The sequence below is a fragment of the Centrocercus urophasianus genome, unplaced genomic scaffold, assembly GCF_019232065.1.
Source record: "Centrocercus urophasianus isolate 14NV4802_14NV808 unplaced genomic scaffold, USGS_Curo_1.0 seq_13, whole genome shotgun sequence".
NCBI classification, from domain to species: Eukaryota; Metazoa; Chordata; class Aves; order Galliformes; family Phasianidae; genus Centrocercus; species Centrocercus urophasianus.
Genome location: NW_024884475.1, coordinates 45449174 through 45470844, shown reverse-complemented (window position 1 = coordinate 45470844; position 21671 = coordinate 45449174). Strand labels below are relative to the sequence as shown.

The window sequence follows — 21671 nt, the reverse complement described above, 5'->3', positions numbered from 1 at the left end:
GTTGCATCAAAATACCACAGAAATCACTATTACAGAGCATTTTAGAAACAGGTTAGACAAACATTTGACAATCCATGTATATTTGGTACTAGAGAGTCCAAATTACCTCTCAAGGTGCCTTTCAGCTTTAGAAAGTGTTACTCAGACTTCATCTTCAACAAATTTTATGACTTATAATTAGTAGAGATTTTATATGCACATTTCTGGACTTACCTATTGCTGAACACTGATCTAATTCATATATTTCAATGCCACATATGCATTACTGATTAACTATGGGCACTGACATTGAAAGAATAAATTTAACACAGTAGTCTGGTGACTATCCAAACCAGAGAGAAAATATTTCTGAATTATTAAGGAAGAAAATATCATCTGTTTCACTACTTCTCTCTAGCAACAGGACTACACAGGCCTCAAATCCTGTACTGACCTATCCTGTACACCTTCAGTATGATAAAAGAAGTCCCATCACAACTACATAAAATGTCCTCGGTTACACAGGCTTTGCAAAAAAAAAGGTTTATTTTAGTTCAAGAACTCAGGTTGGTAAAACTGCAATAATGCCTGGTTCATTTTCAAAAGATCTTTCCTTCTTCAATACTATAGCACTCTATTGTGGCCAAATCATTTTAATAGCAGAAAGTAATTCTGTAGTATTGCAAGGAAACTGAAAATACCAGCACGAACAGGATTTGAGGAGTATATAATCAAGTTTAAACTAGAAAATGAAAACTAACATTTCCTCTAATAGGAGTTACTTTTAAGATTCTATAAATTTCAATTAGGCAATAATAGGTTATTTTTTGTTTTGTTTTGTGGGGAGGTTTCCTGCTGAGGCTTTTGTGTGCTTAATAAAAACACATATTCAAGATCACTCATTAAGTGGATATTCAATAGTTAATTTTATCATTTAATAGAAGTTGTGGCTTCACATAACTTACTGAACATCTTCTAGACATTTGAGAAGTTGAGAACCAAAGTTACATGGTACTGTACAGTCTCTACTGAGGCATCATCAAACTGTACTTCACAAACATAAACAAACCTGATGCCACAGTATGCTGTGAACTGAGGCAGTATATGACCCCTTCTACAAACACAAGCAAAGGTGCAGACTGCAAGATAAGGGAAGACCAAATGCCTTCCAACTTGATGCATTTTATTCTTTTCCCTCTACTTTTCTCCCAGTCCTTCTCCTTCCTTACTCAGATTTTCTGTCAGTCTTCCCAGACTGATCCGCCTTACAGTGAGCCTGAAGTTTCTAACAAAAAGTTTGTCCCAGTTTCAATCAAAGACTAACATGTTCCCTCTGAGTGTTTCTGCCAGTGGGACAGATGGTCATTCCTTGCCATCCCACTCTAGTGAATACGTGTACATGCATACACCCACACATACATCTATACAATTATTAACACAAAAACACACACGCACAGTAATGCAATAGTTCAAATGTTCTCATTAACATACTCAGATGGAGAAGCCACGAGCCAGAATTTTCTAAATCATGCAGAGAAGACACAATATAAATCCACCTCAAGTGAACGTGTAACACAAACTAATCTCCGCTTTGTCCCAGTATAGAAGAATGAAAAGATCTTCAGATCTGTAGCTGTTTCTGGCATATTTCTACTGTTTCCCACTTTGCATTTAACTCAGGTTATTTCTTGTTTTTTATGGTGCCTAAAGATGAGTGGTGAATGTGTTGAGAGATGAGACAACCCTTCCTGTTATGCTGTCTAACTTAAAGTTTCTGTCATCTCAGAACATAAGGAACCACAAGACACAAGCAAGGCAGCAAGGACCCCATATTGAGAAAAAGCATGGCCCGGTTGTGCAATAGGACAGCATAATCAAGAAAAGAGTTTGTGTGTTCTGTGACCCAGAAGAAGAATTAAATGAAAATGGCATTGTCTCAGCAGAGGTGAGCTTGTGGAAACAGCAATACACAGCTCTGCCAAAATTCTGCTTGAGCAAACAGAAAAAAGAATTTTGAAAGAGCTTTCAACTCAATAAAATGTAGTGGGTCACACAGACACCCAAAAGCTCAAGTTGACAAGTATGTAGCTTCCTGATACCTGCCAAGATGTAAATTCAGAGGAAGCAGAAGGACTTCTCAAATAATCTCAAATAAATCACAGGAAACCCCTAATTAAGAAATAATTCTCATTAATACATGGATTAGTTTCACTGGAGTACTGCAAAATAATAATATACAAATGTGGAAAATTTCACCCACATATGGCTAAAGTGGGATCAGTTTTTAAAGCAATTAGGAATAAAAAAAGTGTACTAGAGTGGTAATATATGTCAATCTTAAGTACAGCCTTCTTAAGTACAGGCCTTTCTCTTAACAAGATACTGACTATAATACATTCTGAACATAATGTTTTCCTGCAAAAAATACTACTAATAATAACTTGCTTAAAAACATCTAACAATGTTGCTTCAGATTTTTGTTAAAAAGAACAGAGAACTACAGAAAAATCTCCTGCAGACAAGCAAGTGCCTGAAAAAAATCAAAACAAAAAATACACAGCAACAAAAAGCCCAAACAGTAGTGATTAGACTGTAAATATAAACATACCTTGTCCTTGAGGAACTCCGTAAAATTCAGCAGCTATCCTTGCTGCTTCCTTACGGTTCCCTTTTACAATGTAGAAATGACTAAGTATAGCAAGGCTGATCTTCACAAAGAGTTTAAAACAAAAAAGAGAAAGTATAGTAAAATAGACATTGGATAGCTGCTGGGCAAAAGGGCGACTTTCCTCTATGACAGTCATTGCTGCACGAAAATCTCTCTCAGTGTTTGGGTAGGGCTCTCAAATGTGTTGATAAGATCATATGGCTTCAGCCACGCACTCTTGGGAACAACTGGTCCGTAGGAAAGAAAATATCAGCTGGTCATGATGCTTGCTGCTCAAAATATGAGGATTATTTATACTGTACATAGTATTGAGTTCACTAACACTCCTGCTAGCCCAGCGATTGCAAGTAGGGCAGAATATAACAGAGAGAGGTTCCAAGACCCTGGATTGTACTTGTTCCTCTTATAAGGTGTGTTTCATTCCAAATTATGCATTTCTAATCCATTTATATCCTATCCTATTTATAGATGCTTTAAAAAATTCTGCCAAAAGTATTATTTTAAACTACAGTTTCATATTCTAATTCAGGTAATTCACGTAAATAAATCAGCTCTTACTAAAGTAAGTTATCCTGCTTAAGTACAACTGCTCTTTTATGTGTATTCATTTTTTGGCAGAACAATATCTTTCTTATAAAAACAGACCACATCACTAAATATTTGAAATATACTCTAATAAAGAAACATAGATTTAAAATAGACCACCTCCTGTTACTTTGTTTAGGCTGAGTGAAAATAGCTAGTATACATGGCTTTTAGCATTACACAAAAATGGCATTCAGAGCAGATGACTGGAATCCAACACTGATATATTTTTATAAATATGATCACTATCCATAATTATACAAAATTAAAAAAACATACAAAATTAACCCATAAAGGCACCATTAAATATATAGCATGGAATGTTTTTAATGGTTGTGATACACATTGCATTGTGCAGTTTTGTATTATTTTAAACCAATGACGTAACAGGCTTTATTTCTTGACCAGTTTTAGAGAAGGGAATCAAAGTTCCTCAGATTCTTTATGAATTAATTAGCTAATATACCAGAAGCTTATTACTCACAGTTATCAGAAGTTACACACAAATTGTTCCACTAGTGAGTAATGAGTAAATGCTGGTGTCACAACGTGACTCAAATGGAGGAGCTGCAGGACAGAACCAGATTCCTCAGTAAGCCATATCCCTAAAATAAAGGATTGTGGCAGCATAAGTCAGGGTCCTGTTCTAATTCCATTGCGCTTCCTTTTAATTAAAAAAGAAATAGTATATTTACTTACAATTTTAAATATTCTACACATAATAATCCTAAACTAAAACACCCTTTCTCTTCTTCTTTGGATTCTCATGTTTGATTGTCCAAACAAAACATTTTAGAATGTTGGCAACTGTCCATGGGTATCATCCGAATGTCACTGCATCCAAAGATCCCCTGACTTTAATGAACAGCATAGCAGATACAATACAAAAACATGTTTCTAAAGAAAAAGTGGCAAAATAAAAATCCTCTTATCACCTGGCTCCAGGAGTGATTTATTATAGTAAGAACTAATATTTTCTAAAAACTACAGTCAAATAAACATTTATAAATGAAGAAAAGACAATGATAAAAAAAATAAAATATGGTTAGAAAAAAAAATGATTTATTAACAAACAAGATCTCAATTGTGCTTATCTTGAGAGAAGCAGACATTCAGTTGTTGTTCTTGGGAAAAAAGAACAAACTGCATAGAAAACAGTAACTACAAGAGGCAATAACAAAGTAGTTTACAGTGTAAACTGTATTGATCTGTGAAAAAAAAAAAAAAAAAAAAAAAGAAGTATCAATTTTCTCCTAAATTTTGTTTATAGACATTTTCTCATCCAGCTAGAATAGGAACTGCTCTCCTTGTACCATAGTTAGAAGTAGAAGTGAGTACTTAAAATGCCAAATGAAAATCCTTTTTTATATTTGGCACATTGTTATCTGACACTGAATTGAGGTGTCATGTTTTCCATAAGGATAAATAGGCATTATGTTCTGAGCAAGCACTGCCAATTTCCGTTCTAAGCATTAGCAGAAATGCTATTTCCCTTAATAACATATTCAGCATATGAATTACATTTGTCTTCCATATTTCTACTTCTTCCATATTTCTCACAATTCCCAAACCACCTGAAGTACCTGTTCTTACAAATTAGCCATGCAGAATAAAAAAGAATCAATTATCTAATGGGAACAACTCCCTACTCCCCTTTTTTTTTCAACCTGACTGCATATTGTTTAATAGGTGTTCTTTCTCATCTGGACTTCTCCCATGTTTTGTTAAATAACAAAAGAGAAGAGCCTTTCTTTGTAAAGGCAAAAATCCAAATAGCAATTACTATAAATAACAGAGTTAACAGCAGCATTCGGAGTTAATCATCCACTTACAATACTGTTTTCATGCTTCTTTTAACTGCAGTAGATAAATCACTGAACAGAGAAATTTCTCAGTCCTTAGGTGCCTTCTTCAGGTTGAATTTTTCAGTAAAGAGCAAAAAAATAATGAGTGCCTTTACAAAAATAAGGTCATAGATGCATGTAATTTTTGTAAGTGATTTCTCAAAAAAAATAAAATTAAAAATCTCACTGACCTGTAAATCTTTTGCATTTAGAAACAGCAAAAAGGAAAAGAAAGAGCAGAATTATTCCTCTATCAAAGCTTGTCTTCCACATTGTCTTAATTTTCTCTCCATGGCTATAAACAGTATGCTAAAGAAATGAATTATGAGTTTTGAGAGTTTTGGTTCACACATAGGAATAAACTATTATAGCAAATTTAGCAAAATTACTGTCCTAGTAATATTTCCGTTATTTCTTTCTAGCCCCATAACTCTCTCACGTGAAAACAGATATGAAAACAGAATAATTGTTTAAATGTTAATGTTCATGTGGTATTTTGGAAGAATCAACAATATAAAGAACGAGACTTGAACACAAAATAACTGAGAGCAAGACTGGGAAAATAGAAAACAAAAGCTACAGATGTTGGAAATGAAATCAGAAAGTGTAGGTCTGAGTAAATAAAACAAGGCATTGACAATTGCTGTGACTGTCAATGTGTCTGAACATAAAAAAATGGCAATAGTAAATGTTCCAAATTTTGTAATGCATGGCAACGTGAAGCAACTGGAGGCTGATCTGCAGCAGTGCAGAACAGTGATGGCTTCCAAACAGAAATCAATGTGCAACATTATAAAAATATGAAAGCCCTTAAAACAGCATGGACTCAATCTGGACATTCTGATTTCTTCAATAATTTTGACATCTGAGAAAGAAATTCCTCCATGCCTCACTTTGTCACTTCAAAAATGGGCTTAATAACAGCACTCAGTAGCAGTATTCTGCAGATGACCTCATTGCTGTAAACAAAATACTCAGAGTGAAAACAATAGGTGCATAGTGAAAGTAGGTGAATATTGAAATATTCAGTAAGTGAATAGTGAAAACTAACCAGGTACATAATTTTTCTTTTAATGCAAAATTTGGATAACATTAATAAAATGAAATACTGAATGATAATTCATTTAATGGCTCCAAAAAATTATTCTAAGATTTAAAGGGCTTACCACACCACAACATACAATAAATACAGTCAATAAAACCTTTAAAAATACCAAATGCTCTTTTGAGCTGTATCCTTAACAAGTTACACCTCCCAGTGTAAGCACAGAAAAACAAGCAAACCATGTTTCTCTGATACCTAGGAGTTCTGAAATTGGAGGGCATGAAACAGCTGCTGGGTCCAAACAGGAACTCAAGCCCAGTAGAGCAACCCAGACATCACTCTTCTTTGTAAAATAGGAAGAGATGGTACAGATGTGGTGCTGCTGTTTTGGAGGAATGAAAAAAAAAAAGTGGGAGAGCACAAACTTTGGTCCAGAGAAGTGCAACAAACTGTCTCAGATCTACTGCTTTTTGGCTGCTACCTGTTGGCTATCCTTAAAAATTCTATAAATTTATTCAACTTATGCCAAAGCTTGATTCTCTAAATAAAAATCTAAGAGTTGTGTTGCCAATGGAGGCAAATGCAACACTGTTAAAATAAACGAATTAAAGGCCCACCTCTTTTTTCACATCTGGTTTTCATCCTCAAATGCCTTAAGGTCAAGTCTATCAAGTATCTACACAAACAATGCAGTGCTACGATGTAACTGGTATCCAAAGTTACAAGTTACTAAGAATTTTACAGTTATAATAGTTTATGTTACTATCTTTCTTGTCCAAACAATGCAATGCAATGATATTTCATGCACAAGAGGAAATCAAAATAAACAAACACCATAAAACATGTTATCTTCCTTCTCTCAGTAGACATGCTCTGATTTCTGACATTCATTCCACTCTAGGGCTTTGTATTTAGACACCATTCCTCCTTTCTTGTAAGACTTTGAAAGACATCAGTTTATTTAAAAAGCTTTAATGCACAGTTTTGTTAGATATCCAGTTTCTCTCTGTATTTTGCTGTTGTACCTTATTTTGACTAGTTCTTGAATTGCTCAAGAAATTCCAAATCCATGCATTCAAGTACATATTTTTACTCCTCCCACTGTATAAAAAAATCAGTACTCCAATGGAACTTAAATTCTATATAAATCTAGCTCTTCCATTACTGAACCACAGGAATGATACAACTTTGCATTTGTAACATCATGAAAATTTTATTTAATCAATTGCTAAATTTTAACAAATTTAAATTGATTTTATTCTAGTGTTTGGTCTTTGGAAAATAGTTCCAACATACAGACATGCAAATCTGGATTTACAGAGGATGGAATTACTGTCCCAGGATTTAAATATCAATCGATACCTTTTGACACTCCAGACACTCTTTGCGTAACATATATTTAAAACCATAAAAAATATTTCAGATATTAAAATGACTATGAAATTCCAGTTTTCTAACTCTCTCAATCCTTTAAAAGAACATACAGAAATTTTAAGGCCATATCACTTTGTTACACACCCAGTGTACAGCTGCTTGTCACAATGGTGATAGATTCCACTTCAACTATAAGTCTAATATCAAACAATCTCTGCTATCAGCAACATTATTTTGAGCACCACAATACAAGAAGAACATGAAACTATCAGAGGAAAGGACAGCTACAAAGATGCTGTGGGACCTGTAGGGCAAGACACATAAGGGATAGCCGAGGTCACTTGGCTTGATCAGTCCAAAGAGGAGACAGAGAGGAGGCATCATGGTAGCCTATGGCTTCTTCATGAGGCGAGCAAAGGGGCAGTTGCTGATCTCTGCTCTCTGATGACAGTGACAGGACCCAAGGGAATGGAAAGGAACTCTGAAGGATCAGGTTGGGTGTCAGAAAAATGTTCTTCTACGTGGTGATGGCATGGAACAGGCTCCTGAGAGCAGTGGGCACAGCCCTGAGCAGCCAGAGATTCAGGAGCATTTGGACAATGCACTCAGACGTGGGGTTTGAATTCTGGATGGTGCTGTGTGCAGCCAGGGGTTGGACTCCATTATCCCTCTGGGTCCATTCCAACTCAGGATATTCTGTAATTCTATAATTATCCTATGAGCATGTTTGATGTGCTCAATCACTCCATCTACTCACTGACAGTAAAGCTGATACCTACACTACAGAAATGAAGCATGTATAACTGACCTGATTACAAATAAATTCAATCTGTATTCTGCTAAGAAGTGCTTTACATTTGTCCTACAATATTTATTTCAGTCCATTTGGACAACTGAGTTATTAAGAGTACTACAGCAGGAGATTCCAATAGAAGTCACGTATCTACTTGGAGACATTACTGAAACCAGAAACATGTCACACAGCAGACACACACAGACTGTTGACAGATAAAAGTCTTGCCCCACAGAAATTTTAAAAGTTAGCACATCCAGCTGCTCATTCCATTCCTCTACTCTGAGTTCTGGCCCCTCTCTCTCCCTTCCTGGAAATTAGCAGAGAGGAATGTATATTGGCATTTAGCCACTTCAGTTCAGAATCTGGCAATTTAATTTTAACTTCTTAATAAACTAACTTGCTGGACATTACACTAAAAAGCATTTGCACACCTTGTCACCCATTCTGCTACAGAGATAGCAGCCTCCACTTGAAGAGTAGTGAACAATAATGTGGAAACTCATGTACAAACTGCCTATTAATAAAGAAGTTTGGCTGTAATTTTTGACAGCTGAACTTAGTGATATAGCTGTATTAATTAATCTTTGAAAAGTCTCCTCATTTTGTACATCATTCCCTTTTCCATAGTACCTTTTTTGGGTCCCCAAAAAGATATTTGATATTTGAACTGCCTTGACAGAACTAACTTTGCTGTTTCTCTAGCAGACAGCTCAGTAATCTGAATTCATACAATTTATTCTGGCATTCTGCAGTTTTTACAGTCAATCTTTTCTGTAATAACAGCACAATGACATATTCTTATTAAATAGCTATCTCTACTTAAAAATAAATAAGCAAGTCAGCAACATTGACATTCCAGAAAACCCATGATGTGAAGATTTGTTTTTCATCACAAATAAGAGTTAGTATATATCTGAAAAATAGGACCAGTGGAAATTTTGGTTCAGAGGACAGTTTTCAAATTACCATGTTTGCACCTGCAACTAATGCCTCTCTGCTATTTTCTAACCTATACAGTCCTTAGCTGTTTGAATTAATATTCCTTGGAGTTAATAAACTATCTCAGATCTACAGAAAATCATTATTTATTTATCTACAAGGGCTTCAAATTATGTTGTCAAGATAACGAGCGTTGATTATTCAAAAGTCAAAAACTTGACTGAAATAATCTATCTGAGTGGTGAATGTTTCTTGTCACCAATTTGAAATCCTTTCATAATTACTAGTTGTTATTCTACATTATGGCCTATCTTTTAATTTTGCTTTAACCTTTTAACTAATTCTTTATCATAAATTTCTTCTAAAAGGGGTGAAATCATCTCTTTTCTTTGTCTTTATACCCTCTTTCCTCATTTTTTAAAATGTTCTTATTTTTGTTTTTTGGCCACAATTTATTCTAGACCAAGTAGAAGTGGCTTAATTTATCTCCTTTTTGTGTAAAGCATATTTCTGGTACCTATAAATGGTCTTAATATAATGAAACTGCTAAGACAATTTCATGACTTGGAAGCGCTGAGAGTAAAAAGATTATACAGCAAGCAGATATCCAGGAGTCACTATATCCTGACTCTCATGGCTAGTGATAACATCAGAAAGGTTTTTCCATCCACTAAAATTGGTATCAGTTAAATGATATCATGACAGAGCTGGCAAAACATTCTTTTCCTCAAGCTGAGGCATGACAGTCTCTGCTTGGTGTTTTACAAGAGAGTGATGAAGAACTTGTGAATGACTTAGAGAAGTAAAAGTAGGGTGAGGTGGATCAGTAGCACACATGCTTCACACCACAGAATGCAAAGCACACGGCACAGGGAAAGCTTCAGCTAAACCAGTGATACATCAGAGGACTTTACCTTACATGGCTTTCTATGTCATAGAATGGGTGATAGCAGGTCTGCTAAGAACCATAAATGAACTACACTAAGTGCTGAAACAAACACCTGGTTTTGGAGCTAAGTCTATCTGGTCCCATCTCCAATACACCATACTTATGCAGTTCAATGAAACACTGTTTAATAAATCAAGTTCACTCATTGTAAGTTCCCTGGCATTTTCTTGCTGAAGCATTAGAAACAGGAATATAGATGCAAGTGAAAGTTTATGTTCCGCTACCATAGTATTCTCCGTAATTTGTAGGTCCATAATGAAAAAATGGATGTGAAAAGAAGGTTAGAAACAAAAACTCTTTGAAGAAGTCCAGAAACATGACTACTTATGGCAATGGTCTGTCCACACCAGTTGTAAAACTGGCCAAGTCAGAAGAAGTGCTAACTGAAAGGGGGTTGTTGCATCAGTGACAAAAATTGCCCAAGCAGCTCGCGGCCACATTTGCTGTAATATTTGACAAAATCCATTTTAATTTTCATCTGCATATCCAATTGCTTCTGTGTGTTCCTGTTGCCCATTGAAGAGCTAACATTTCAAGAATCAATAGGAGATAAATTCAATAAAGGATTTAGACATTTATGGTAAAATTTAGGAAGTATATGCATGGTCTTAAACCAAAATAAGTTACCTATAAAGCCTTCCTTTAACTATCTAGATGCCAAAGATGCCATAGGCCCTTAAGCTTTCATCTGTATGACCAATTACAAACATAAGGACTGAAAAATCTGAAGGTTCTACTACCTGAGTTGAAGCACAGTGAGCTCTCCCTCTTTACCTGGAGTTCACAAAGAATACATCCAAAATTGCCAGTCACTGTGAGAGATCTATCTCAGCATACCCAAAGCACAGTGCATTAGAACCATCCAGACTTCAGCAGAAAAAGTACTCTGAGCAATCCTTGTTGATGTTCAGTGTCAATACTTGCCACATTCTTTATACAGATACTCACAAAGCTGAGCGTCGAAGTAGAACACCTCATCCAAAGTTCAAAGCAGTTTTCTCTCAGAAGTCCACCATCGGCATGAGCTGCTCAGTGGGATCAATCCTGCTGAAGTGCTGATACTACACAAAAAGAGCACATGATTAGAACATCAGAGAGCAAATACTGTCTCTAAGTGACATTTAATTAAAGATTCTCTTAAAATAAATTCACAACTACATAAGTAACAGCCATAATTACTCATTTCTGTTAAGAACACAGATCTAACATGAAGCCTGCCTAGACCTTTTGATTTCAACTTTCTGCATGTACTCGACTGCTGCTTTGTAAATTTTACTACATTATTCCTAAAATTTCTGTTTTCCCAGCAGTGGAGTTCTCTAATATCTAATGACAAGAACTCCAAACAGCAACTACAGATACAAGAAAATAATACTGTTATTATTTGGAACTATCTTTTCCATTCTAGCAGAGATTTTATCACTTCTGAAATGTTTAATTTCCCTGGTTTGCAGCAAGTTTCCTTTTTGCTGCTAAATCTTCAAATATTTTGGTGGAATATATCCACTTTGCAGTAACAGTTATCCAAGGTTTCTGTAGCATTCAATTCTAAACCATAAATCATAAAACCTCTACCTCCCAACAACTGATGTTTTGAATAGCAAATCAAAACATCAAACAACAAGTTGATAGGCACCTTTACACAAGAAAGTCTGAGCTCCGTATTTCTGGAATTATTTTGGAACATGAAGAAAACACAGAATTATCACATGCAAACTGGCAAAGAATTTAACAACAACACACTGATAAAGAGACAATCCTGTTTGGGTCTGCAACTTATTTCAGCATGGGAGATGCACAGACACACGGAAAACAACAGCACATCCCCATGGATACCTTCACACCCTAAAGTTAATAATCTGTAGCACGAATCTGTTGATCACTGTTTTTAAGCTGTGTATGGAGAGAGAATTAGTACTAGACTGAAGGAACTGGGGAAAAGGAAGTTGAGGGGAGACCTTATTGCTCTCTTCCAATATCTGAAAGGTGCTTACAGCGAGAGCGGGGTTGGTCTCTTCTCACTGGTGACAGGTTGTCACAAGGGGAAATGGCCCTAAGTTGTGCCGGGGTAAGTTTAGGTTGGATGTCAGGAAAATCTTTATAGAAAGGGTTGTGAAGCACTGGAATAGGCTCCTCAGGGAGGTGGTTGAGTCACCATTCCTGGATGTGTTTAAAAACCATTTGGACGTGCTGCACAGGGATGTGATTTAGTGGAGGATTGTTAGAATTAGGGTAGTGTGGTTAGGTTGTGGTTGGACTCGGTGATCTTCAAGGTCTTTTCCAACCTGAGAGATTCTATGATTCTATAAGGCCTTCTATCTTTTCAGACCCCTGTGTGTTAACTCCTGTGCCAACTCCTAGCATTCATTACGCTGGAATAGTAGTGTTGGGAAGTTAAATATAAGTGAACCACTGCTGACACCTGTTGTCCACCCTGAGGAATTGGTATTAATCAGGCCTAGCATAAATAATACAGTTAAACATGCAAATACCATTGTACAGACTCTATAAAAACAAAAGCACTTATCACTCAGGCTTAGTGATTTAGAAGGAAATGGAAAGAAAACAATATAAACTGTCCCTCTCCTGTAACTCATAACGCTTCAGCTCCATGGGGCAGGAACAATCCCTGAGGAGGGATCTGCAATGATGGCGAATGAACCATCGCACTGCATAAACCGCATCGTGCGGGCACCCACCCGCAGTGAAATTCCGACCTACTCACTGGGGCGAAGGACTGCCTTGTGCTGCAAATGGCGTGGGATCACAGAGTCCTTTGGTAAAGAAAAGCATTGTAATGATAAGATGATGTACACGCTAAGCTGATGTACAGACAACAAAACGGGAATGCCAACGAAGCCCTCCTGGGGGAACGCCTCCATCACACGCAGCTCAAGACGCGGGCGACGTGCCTGAGCTTTGCCGGCCCTCTCGAGCCAGGCAGACAAGCTGTCAGGATGCCTGCTCGACACAGAAAGCAAACACACACAAAAAGCCTCACCCACAGTCACACCGAGCGGGCGGGGCTTTTCTTTCGGCATCCTTCCCTCCGACACACGGCGCTGACCGAGAGGCGGAGGCAGGCGCTACGCCAACTCGCTGCCGGCGCCCGAGGGAAGCGCGGCGGCCTCGCGCGCAGGCGCAGTGCAGGCGCAGGGCGTGCTCTCGGCGGGGCCGCGCCTCTCCCTGCCGGCCGCGCGCCCCTTCTTCCGCGGCCCAAGCGACGGCGCCGCCGCCGCCCGTGTCTGCCGCGGCTCAGGACCGGCGGAGCGGCTCCCCGACCCCGCCCCGAGCAGCGGCTGCAGCCCGGGAGCCCGCACGGCGGGCAGAGCGGGGGGGGAGATGAACACGGTGCTGTCCCGGGCCAACTCGCTCTTCGCCTTCTCGCTGAGCGTGATGGCGGCGCTCACCTTCGGCTGCTTCATCACCACCGCCTTCAAGGAGCGCAGCGTGCCCGTCAGCATCGCCGTGTCCCGGGTCACGCTGTGAGTGGGGGTCGGGCGGCGGGGCGGGCCGGGTAACGTCCGGCACCGGGACCCCCGCGGGCGGGCCCTTCCGCTCCGCTCCTCCCCATTAATCCCCTTTTTCCGCCCGGCTGCTGAAGCAGCCGCGGCCACGGGGCGCTCCGCTTCCCCCGGCGGGGCCAATGAGGGAGCCCCACGACGGCGCTTCGCTGCCTCCCGCCCCGCCGGGCGGGGTTCCGGGAGGGTCGGGGGCCGGGCTGTGCCGCGCAGCGGCGGCTTGTGCCGGGCGGTTTGTGCGAGCTCGGAGGCTCCGTGCTTTGGGGCTGTCCGAGGGCAAGTGGGATGGGACCTCGGCGGCGTGGTCGGGTGGGTGGTGGCCGGCCCGCCGCCGGGGGCTGCGGCTGGATGGGCATCACGGGCCTTTTCCGACTCAAGCCGTGCTGTGACCGAACTAGATCGAGCGAGCTGGTAATGCGTTCTCCTTAGACCAGCTTGGAGGTTTTGTTTTCCATTGGACCTGCGGAAAGCCCGATGCCCACAGGACACAGCGGGCTGATGTAACCTCTTTTTTTCAGCATTTTGGCTTTTTTTTTTTTTCCTCGAGAGTTTGTCACAGGAAGCTTGCATCAAGTTCACGGTGGCCAACACGGATGGCTGCGGTTCTGCCAGCAGCCAGGTTCCTGCCACAAAGAGCCCGAGGCCCTGACTCCTGCTTCTGGTGGCGTGGCTCTTTACTGGAGTTACATCTGAGAATGGGACAGTTCTGATCTGCTTTAGCTTACCTGAAATGTGTCTTTTATCTTTATTTATTTATTCTCCTTGCTGGGCTTGTTTTGGGCCTGGTCAGTGAGTTAAAGCAGCTTTCGGAGCTGCTGAGCTACCCCAAGGCATGTGGGTGGCTGGCAGCAGCCTTTGGAAGGTGAAATGGTCCCAAATAGAGTGGAATCCGCAGTCACCTTTTTGATTGCTTTAACACCTTCGTTAGCCCTGTGTGTATACTGTGTGGAGGATTGCAAAAGAAAAAAAAAAAGAAAAGCTTAAAACTGGCACAAGGAGAATTATAGAGTGTTCTGCTGAACTTCACAGCATTAATTTCATGCTAATGCCTGACCTAGATGAAATGTATGCAGCCTGTCCCTTCAGTGATGCATGGATCTGCTAGTAATGAAAGAAGAGGCCTGAGTATTATACCTGAGTATTTCTGTTGAACTTCTAATAAGTTCCACAGGCCCCCAGCTTCAGGCCCTTTACCCCAGCAGGTTGGCAGGCAGTTATTTGGAAATTATGTCAAGTGCTTGACAAGAATTATTACTTAAAAAGGTGTTTGCGTAGGAATGGAAGTTCTTAACGAGTCTTACATTGGTGAGTTTGGGTGGTGTTTTTCTTGATTACTGTATCCAAGAGTGTGTTTTTCACTGGTTAGTACTTTTTTCCTCTGAGATTACTGAATTTAGTTTATATGAAATTACGTTTTCACAGACTAATTTTAACAGCAGAATAAATGTAACTGGTAAGTTCATAATTCCCAAGGTCTTTGTTACATGAGGAATTAGGGCTCATGGTTCATTGCCAGTTTGCTTTCTGTTGCAGCGTAAGCTTGTAGCAGTAAGTTTGGTAGGCTAAGTTTTAACAACATATGTGTGTAAATACCTGTGTTATTTTCCACTTTCTATTTTTTTAACAGTGTTTTATGGCAATGTCAGATAATTTATCAAAAAGTGGATTTGTAGCAGTCTTCCAAAACTTGTCTATGATTTCTACTGTGTAGAAGGATTTAAGTGTTTTCTTCTCCTTAATGACTGAACATGCCAAGGAGAAATTCTCTAAGTTGTTTAAACTGCAAAATGAAATTCAGTTAATCAGAATGGTTGGAGTGTCTTGTATGAGACTAAGCACTGAAGGTTTTCTAAATAAGTATTATTTAAAATGATTGCCAGCTGTTGAGCCAGCCTTCCAATCAGCTTACAAATTTGAAGATGGGGATAGGTAACGCACACTTTGCTAAAGGTGAAATGGAATGTGGTTTAGGTACAAAAAAGCAGCAAATGTTAGTTAACTGGAAAATAATTTCAGGGTTTCTGTATAATTTACATAGACTTCTGTGGGGGGTAAAACCCATCATTTAAAACTGGGGCTCTAAGCCTTCTGGAAGGCAGGCTTTATTGTATAATGTGGTAATATTTTAGCCAAATGCTTTTGCAAGGAAGTACAGGGAACGCATGGGGAAAGTATGCAGTAGGAATAATAATTTGCTTAAAGTGTGAGAGAGAAATAAGGAGAAGATAATCTTGTGTTTTGTTTTATCTTAGAAGAAATGTAGAAGATTTCACTGGACCTAGAGAAAGAAGTGATCTGGCGTTCGTCACGTTTGACATTACTGCAGATATCCTTAATGGAAAAAAAATGGTTTGAAAACACTTTGGAATAAGATCTTGACTTTTATTTTTGTTAACTTATAATCTTGATACTTGGGAATTGGAAAAAAGGCAGAAATTTGTCTTAAAATCTAAGTTTAAAGCAGTGACAAAAATGGTATTTTGCATATCTAGGGCATGAAAATAGAACCTGGAGTAGTTCTGTAAATGGCGCTGGGTGAGCTGTTTCCTTTGCTTTTTCTTATGCCTGCTCTTAAAATAAAGCTCTGTAGAGAAGTGCAGTGCAACTAATCTAAGAGAATTGCATTTTAACACTGCCAGGGCAGTGTGAGTGTTAAGTGAAGATGGTATTTGTGTTTTGAGGTATGAACTAGTTGCAGTGTTTATATAACCAGTGTTCAGACTGTCATAATGAATCTAGGAACTCTGATGTAACTTTGAAGCTTTTCTGCAATGAGGTTTTTAAAGTTCCAGCTGCAGAATAGTTGTATACAGGTATCTATCCTCTTTGAAAAAGAAATGGTGTTTGTTTACTTTCTTAGATGCTGAACTATCAAATCTCTAAGACTTAGTACCATTCAGTTCATTCGTAAGCATACATGGTACTGCAAAATCTACTGTATTTATTTTTGCCCTGCTGATAACTTCATTCAGCTTTTTTGTGTGTTTCTCTTTTTGTGTGTCATTCTTGTTAGTCTGGTTTTTGGTTTTTTGTTTTTTTGGTTTTTTTTGAGAAAGGGGTTGGGTTGTGGGTATTGTTAGTTTTGTTGATGAAAGGAAATCATTCTTGGGATTAAGATACCAAAAATCCTATTTTTCGAAGAAATCAGTACCAAATATAAGGTAGCATGTTTTAGCTGAAGTGACTACACAAAGCTTTGCTTTGCAGCTGGGTTCAAATTCCTGTAATTTTTCCCTGTTAGCTGTTTTTTGTCACTGTGTTAGACAAGGCACAGATTTCCTCTTTGCTTCAGAGGAGATTGATACATGGAGTGAGCAAATCAAATATGGTTCTTGAGTGGATGTGAAAGCTGGGTGAACCCTTGAACTGAATTTTTGCTTGTGTTTCTTGCATGGTAGTGAGAAGGTTTTGTTTTATCAATCAGCTGAAAGCAGAAGTAAGCTCCTGAGACTATTTTGTATCTCTGAAATGCTGGTATTTATTCAAACCAGAAATTAAAATGCTTCTGAAGTTGATTAATTGAATTGCATATGGGGAGGGGGCAGGACAGGACCCCTGTAGATGTTCTCATACAATATCTGCAGTGTGTGGGTGTAAAAGACTCCATGTTCTATTGAGGCTTTTTATACTAGCAGTAGTTGTAAATTTGCTTAAGAAGATTTTGACTTAATCTTTGATGCTTGGCTTAAACAAATCTCGCAGTATGTAGGGTTGTAATATATAACTTTCTAATAGTTTTTTTTGTTGTTTTTTTTTTTTTTAATAAAATCTGTAAAAAGATATGGCTCTCAACTAATGGATGTGATTTGTTAGTCCCAATGAGAATTAAATACATTGACTGTTAGAAGAGAGCTCCCCTCTCCTTCCTTTAGATTCAGAAGCTCTCTTGTCTGTACTTAATGACTGGCTTTAGAAATCGTTTTGGAAGTGTGTTTTTGTGGGATTTCTTAACTTTGTTGTTTTGAGTTAGCTGGAGCTGCTTTACCTGAATATTTTAGTCACCTATTCTTATAATAGCAGCTATGATTATTTAATTCTTTCCTTCCTTTGCTTTTGAACTCGGGTCTTCAAAATCTGATTCAGACTTGGGATGAGTGGGACAAGATAGATTCTCCAACCAGCATCAAAATCTGTTCTATTTCATTTTTGTTCCAAGATAGAGAAGAATAGAATAAAAAGGATGACATTCTTCTAGGCTGGAGGAGTAGAACATCATCTTTAATCTTTATTATTATTAAAGAGGTATTTTCCTTAGCGATCACATTGCATTTCATTGCTAAATGAACAACAGACATTTAAAATATCACCTTTATTACACTGATTGTCTCAAATGGCAGTTATCAGTGTTTTACCATTGATCAGAAATTTTAGGCAGAGGTCTGTCAGTTAAATAAGCTAAAGTTCTTTGTAGAAAGTAGATTATTATATGTGATAATTTCAGGTGTCCCTTCCAGTGTGATAGGTTTCTAGTCTACTGACTTTTCCAATGCAGATATTATAGGCTCTTTGGGCTCTCTGCATTCTTTAAGTTTTGTATTATATATTGATTATTGCTATTATATCTTCATTCTCATTTGGATGCTAGCGTTCCTTGATAGTATAAATGATAGCTTTAAAGAGTTGCTGAAAAACTCTGTCTTGCTTTACATTTAAGATTTTCTAATAGATCGACTACCAATGGATCAAAGTTACTGACTTGTGATGTCAAATATAGAACTCCTAAATCATTACATGAAATAGCTATTCATTTTTTTTAATCTGATTTATGAAATCTGTGGGTTGAAAGTGATTGAAGAATGTGCTGGAGGTCTTGGAAAAGCTCTGATTTATAAATAAAACAAGGTATATTGAAATGTAAGAACTTGCTGTAATCATCATGGTCTGGACAGATCTAGTGAAAATATAAAGTTTACAATATGATAACCTTTTCCTTAATGTGCATACATTTGCAGAGTATATTTGACTGGAATGTTAAACAATTGTTTCTATATTTGTCTGCAGAATACTCAACAAAAAACAATGTAAGTACAAAAGAGAAAGTTGAAGTGATTGCCCATTTTGTACGGCATTGATTTTTAACACTTTGAAATTCTGATGGGAAGGGTTAAGGTGCTAGAGTTTCCTACAGCCTTGGACCGTTTTCACTGGCTTTTATGGTTATTTTCTTGACAGTTTAACTGCGAGGTGGGAAGTCTTTGAACTTGATAAGTACCTTGTAGACAGAAAGAAAAGTAATGCGTACCTTAAAATTGAATTATTTGCACCTGTTTGTGCTGTCTGATGTACTTTTCCCCAACTTTTTCCAGTTGATTGTTGTTACAGATGGATGTAGCAGCCTTTGGCTTGGCCACATGTTGTGGATTTTCTGTTCATTAATTGCTGATATCAGCAAGGATATAGTGAAGGCTTTTTTTTTCCATTTGCTACATAAAACTTTCTAGATTTTTTTTTAAAAAAGTTATTTTACAAATGCTATGGATACTGCATTTGCATGAGAACAGTTTTTTGATTTCTTTGTTAGAAACTGGGAATTCGTTGTCTTGTTTCACCTTATAGGTTTGTTTCTACATATACCTCCAGTTCTCACTTTAGCCAACTACTCTGGGCAATTTGTGCTGTATCATACTGTATGAGACTTCAACTACGTGCCATTCTTACTACATCTCTACTTAGATCAGTGTACAGTTACTTAAGATTTTGGGATCCATCTTTTTGATGTGCTCATACAACTCTTGGAATTATACTTGCAATTGAAGTAGAGATGTTTTTTCCCCCATTGAAGTTGGAAAAAAAAAATTAAATACCTGACCAATGCAGCTGAATTTGTCTTTTGTTTGAAAGAAAGTCTAAATTCTTCTCTTAAAAACTAACTTTTGCAATTCCAAAGGAACACCTATCATACTTTTTAAGTCTGACAATCATCTGACTTGTTAAAATCGTGTTTGTGGTGTTGCACTGAGCTGTTCTGTTGTCCCATGTATCGTGCCACGCTTCAGTGTATAGTAGCATCAGTTTTCCTGTGTACAGCATTATTTTTGTGAAACTGCTTATGTGTGTTACAAACACGTACTTCAGATTTTTAGTGGATATGCTTTTTAATTTCAGTGACCAGGCATGCTCTGAGACATGATCTTGCTAATTTAATTGTAATTGTGTTTTTAGGCTCTGAACCAAGTGGTCCTTTGGGACAAGATCATTTTGAGAGGAGATAATCCAAGGCTGTTCTTAAAAGACATGAAGTCGAAGTACTTTTTCTTTGATGATGGAAATGGTCTCAAGTAAGTAAATCACTTTGTAGCTTTTGTGTTGTTTTGTTTTTTTTTAATCCTGACATCATCATTTACTTGCATGCTTCTCATTTTACAAGTATTTGTATTGCTATGATAAGGTATGTGTATTCCATCAGTCTGTTGTCTTTGTACTTGTATCCCAAGGTCATGCTTCTATCATCCTTGTTCTACAGAATTGGTTTTGTGCTGTACTCAACTCCAAAAGAGTAGAATAATTAAAAAATAAATGAATTCTTAACTGTAAAACAGGGAATGTTTCATGAAGTGACTACGTAAAACTTGAAATCTTTTTTTTGTTTGTTTGTTTTTTTTTTTCCTGGATCATGAAAATTATTCTTATCCTGCATTAGTTAATGTTAGTATTGATTGGGTAAACTGGTAAATCTTGGTACTTACGCTGATTTTTCTTTCATGGTTTTTTTTTTTTTTTGCAGGGGAAACAGGAATGTCACTTTGACGCTCTCCTGGAATGTTGTACCAAATGCCGGCCTTCTACCTCTTGTGACAGGATCAGGACATATGTCTGTACCTTTCCCAGATACCTATGAAACGACAAAAAGTTATTAAATTATAATACTGAAGCAACATATTTTTATACTTGTATATTGTGAATAAATTTTATTGCGGTTTCTTCACACATCCCACACAACCCTCCTATGAAAGGTACTTAATTTCCTCAGGTTCAGCATCATGGAAAAAGGAAAAAAAATGAATTTTTTTAAATAAAATGTTGAAACTGAAACCTAAAGTAAAGGTAAATTGTGGAGTACTGTCTTTTGGTGTTGGGGTGGGAAACAGTTGTTTGTTGTGGGGTATTTTTTTTTGTTCATTTTCTTTTCTTGGCCATCTGGGTATAGATCTACCTTTCTTTGAAATAAACATTTTTACACCAGAAACTGGTCTTACTGTTGTGTTTTTGTTAAGGTACTCTGATTTCTGCATTTGCATTCTGTGCACATAACTCCCAGATCTAAATGAAATTTCTGTGAGTACCTGAAAGAAGGGTCTACTGTGTGTAATAGTATTTTTGCTGAAAGCAAAAATTTGTGTTGCAGCAAGGTAACTGACCCTTTCTAATACTGCCAACAGCCATTCATAATCCACTGCAGTCATCCCATAGATCTCCTTTTAAGTGTCACTGATGTATGGCATATCCACATTTCTGTATTATAAAACATTTTAATAATTGCTTATAATACAGATAATGCACCTAATTAGAACAGTAAAAAGATTTCAATGTGCTGAGTTTAGGTCTGTGAGGAAAGTAGAAGCTTTCATTTTAGGAAGATCATTTCATTTATTTTCTTTTGCTACCTGCTCAACAAGAAAAACATGCTGGTTTCAGAGGGGCAACAAGCAGGGTATTGAGGTGCCCTTCATCACAAGGAATGAGACAGGTGCTCTGCAAAGCACCTGTGATAACATCTAAGAAATACGATCTCCAATGGGAGCAGAGGAATTCAGAGATGTACCAGCTGGTATTAATGTAAGCGTGTCTGAAAGTTTTCCTGATGTTACACCAACCAGGGAAAAGTAGCAGTTTTGACACCTCTGCCAGAACTGTTGTGGTTACGTGTTCTGCTCTTCCCTTTCTTGGCTATAGGCACAAATGATTGTAACTGTAAAAAATGGAAGAAAAAAACAGTGTTGGGATTGTCTCTTGGCAACAAGAGTGATTTAT

At 37.8% G+C, this 21671-nt stretch overlaps 2 protein-coding genes across 5 annotated transcripts in view; one reads left to right on the top strand and one right to left on the bottom strand.

Annotated features, from left to right (window-relative positions):
- ASB5 (ankyrin repeat and SOCS box containing 5) overlaps positions 1-13705 on the bottom strand; it is a 36394-nt gene extending 22689 nt beyond the window's left edge. The window contains exons 1-3 of one of the 3 annotated variants that reach the window (XM_042811453.1): positions 13590-13705; positions 11128-11240; positions 3717-3837 (exon numbers count right to left, since the gene is read on the bottom strand). Coding sequence is in view for 1 of the 3 variants with exons in the window: in XM_042811450.1 (XP_042667384.1) it covers positions 2588-2783 (196 nt within the window). In the remaining 2 variants the exon portion in view is untranslated. Of the gene's footprint in view, positions 1-2587; positions 2875-3716; positions 3838-11127; positions 11241-13589 lie in introns of those variants that run through there. The other 2 variants (XM_042811454.1, XM_042811450.1) reach the window with 2 other exon arrangements.
- On the top strand, positions 13460-20749 carry SPCS3 (signal peptidase complex subunit 3). Of its 2 annotated transcripts, none has more exons than XM_042811459.1 (5): positions 13460-13664; positions 15956-16026; positions 18645-18721; positions 19863-19978; positions 20425-20749. In XM_042811459.1, the coding sequence occupies exons 1-5, from the start codon at positions 13522-13524 to the stop codon at positions 20555-20557; spliced, it is 540 nt and encodes a 179-aa protein (XP_042667393.1). In that variant the 5' UTR covers positions 13460-13521; the 3' UTR covers positions 20558-20749. The 2 variants fall into 2 exon arrangements, with proteins under 2 accessions (XP_042667393.1, XP_042667392.1); XM_042811458.1 differs by having other exon boundaries at positions 15953-16026.
- The last annotated feature ends 922 nt before the right edge of the window (positions 20750-21671 follow it).

Coding starts and splice junctions, on each gene's coding strand:
- SPCS3 (XM_042811458.1), top strand. CDS start 13,522: ATGAACACGGTGCTGTCCCGGGCCAACTCGCTCTTCGCCTTCTCGCTG. Junction 13,665..15,952: donor GCCGTGTCCCGGGTCACGCT/GTGAGTGGGGGT, acceptor GTTTTATCTTAG/AAGAAATGTAGAAGATTTCA. Junction 19,979..20,424: donor GATGATGGAAATGGTCTCAA/GTAAGTAAATCA, acceptor TTTTTTTTGCAG/GGGAAACAGGAATGTCACTT.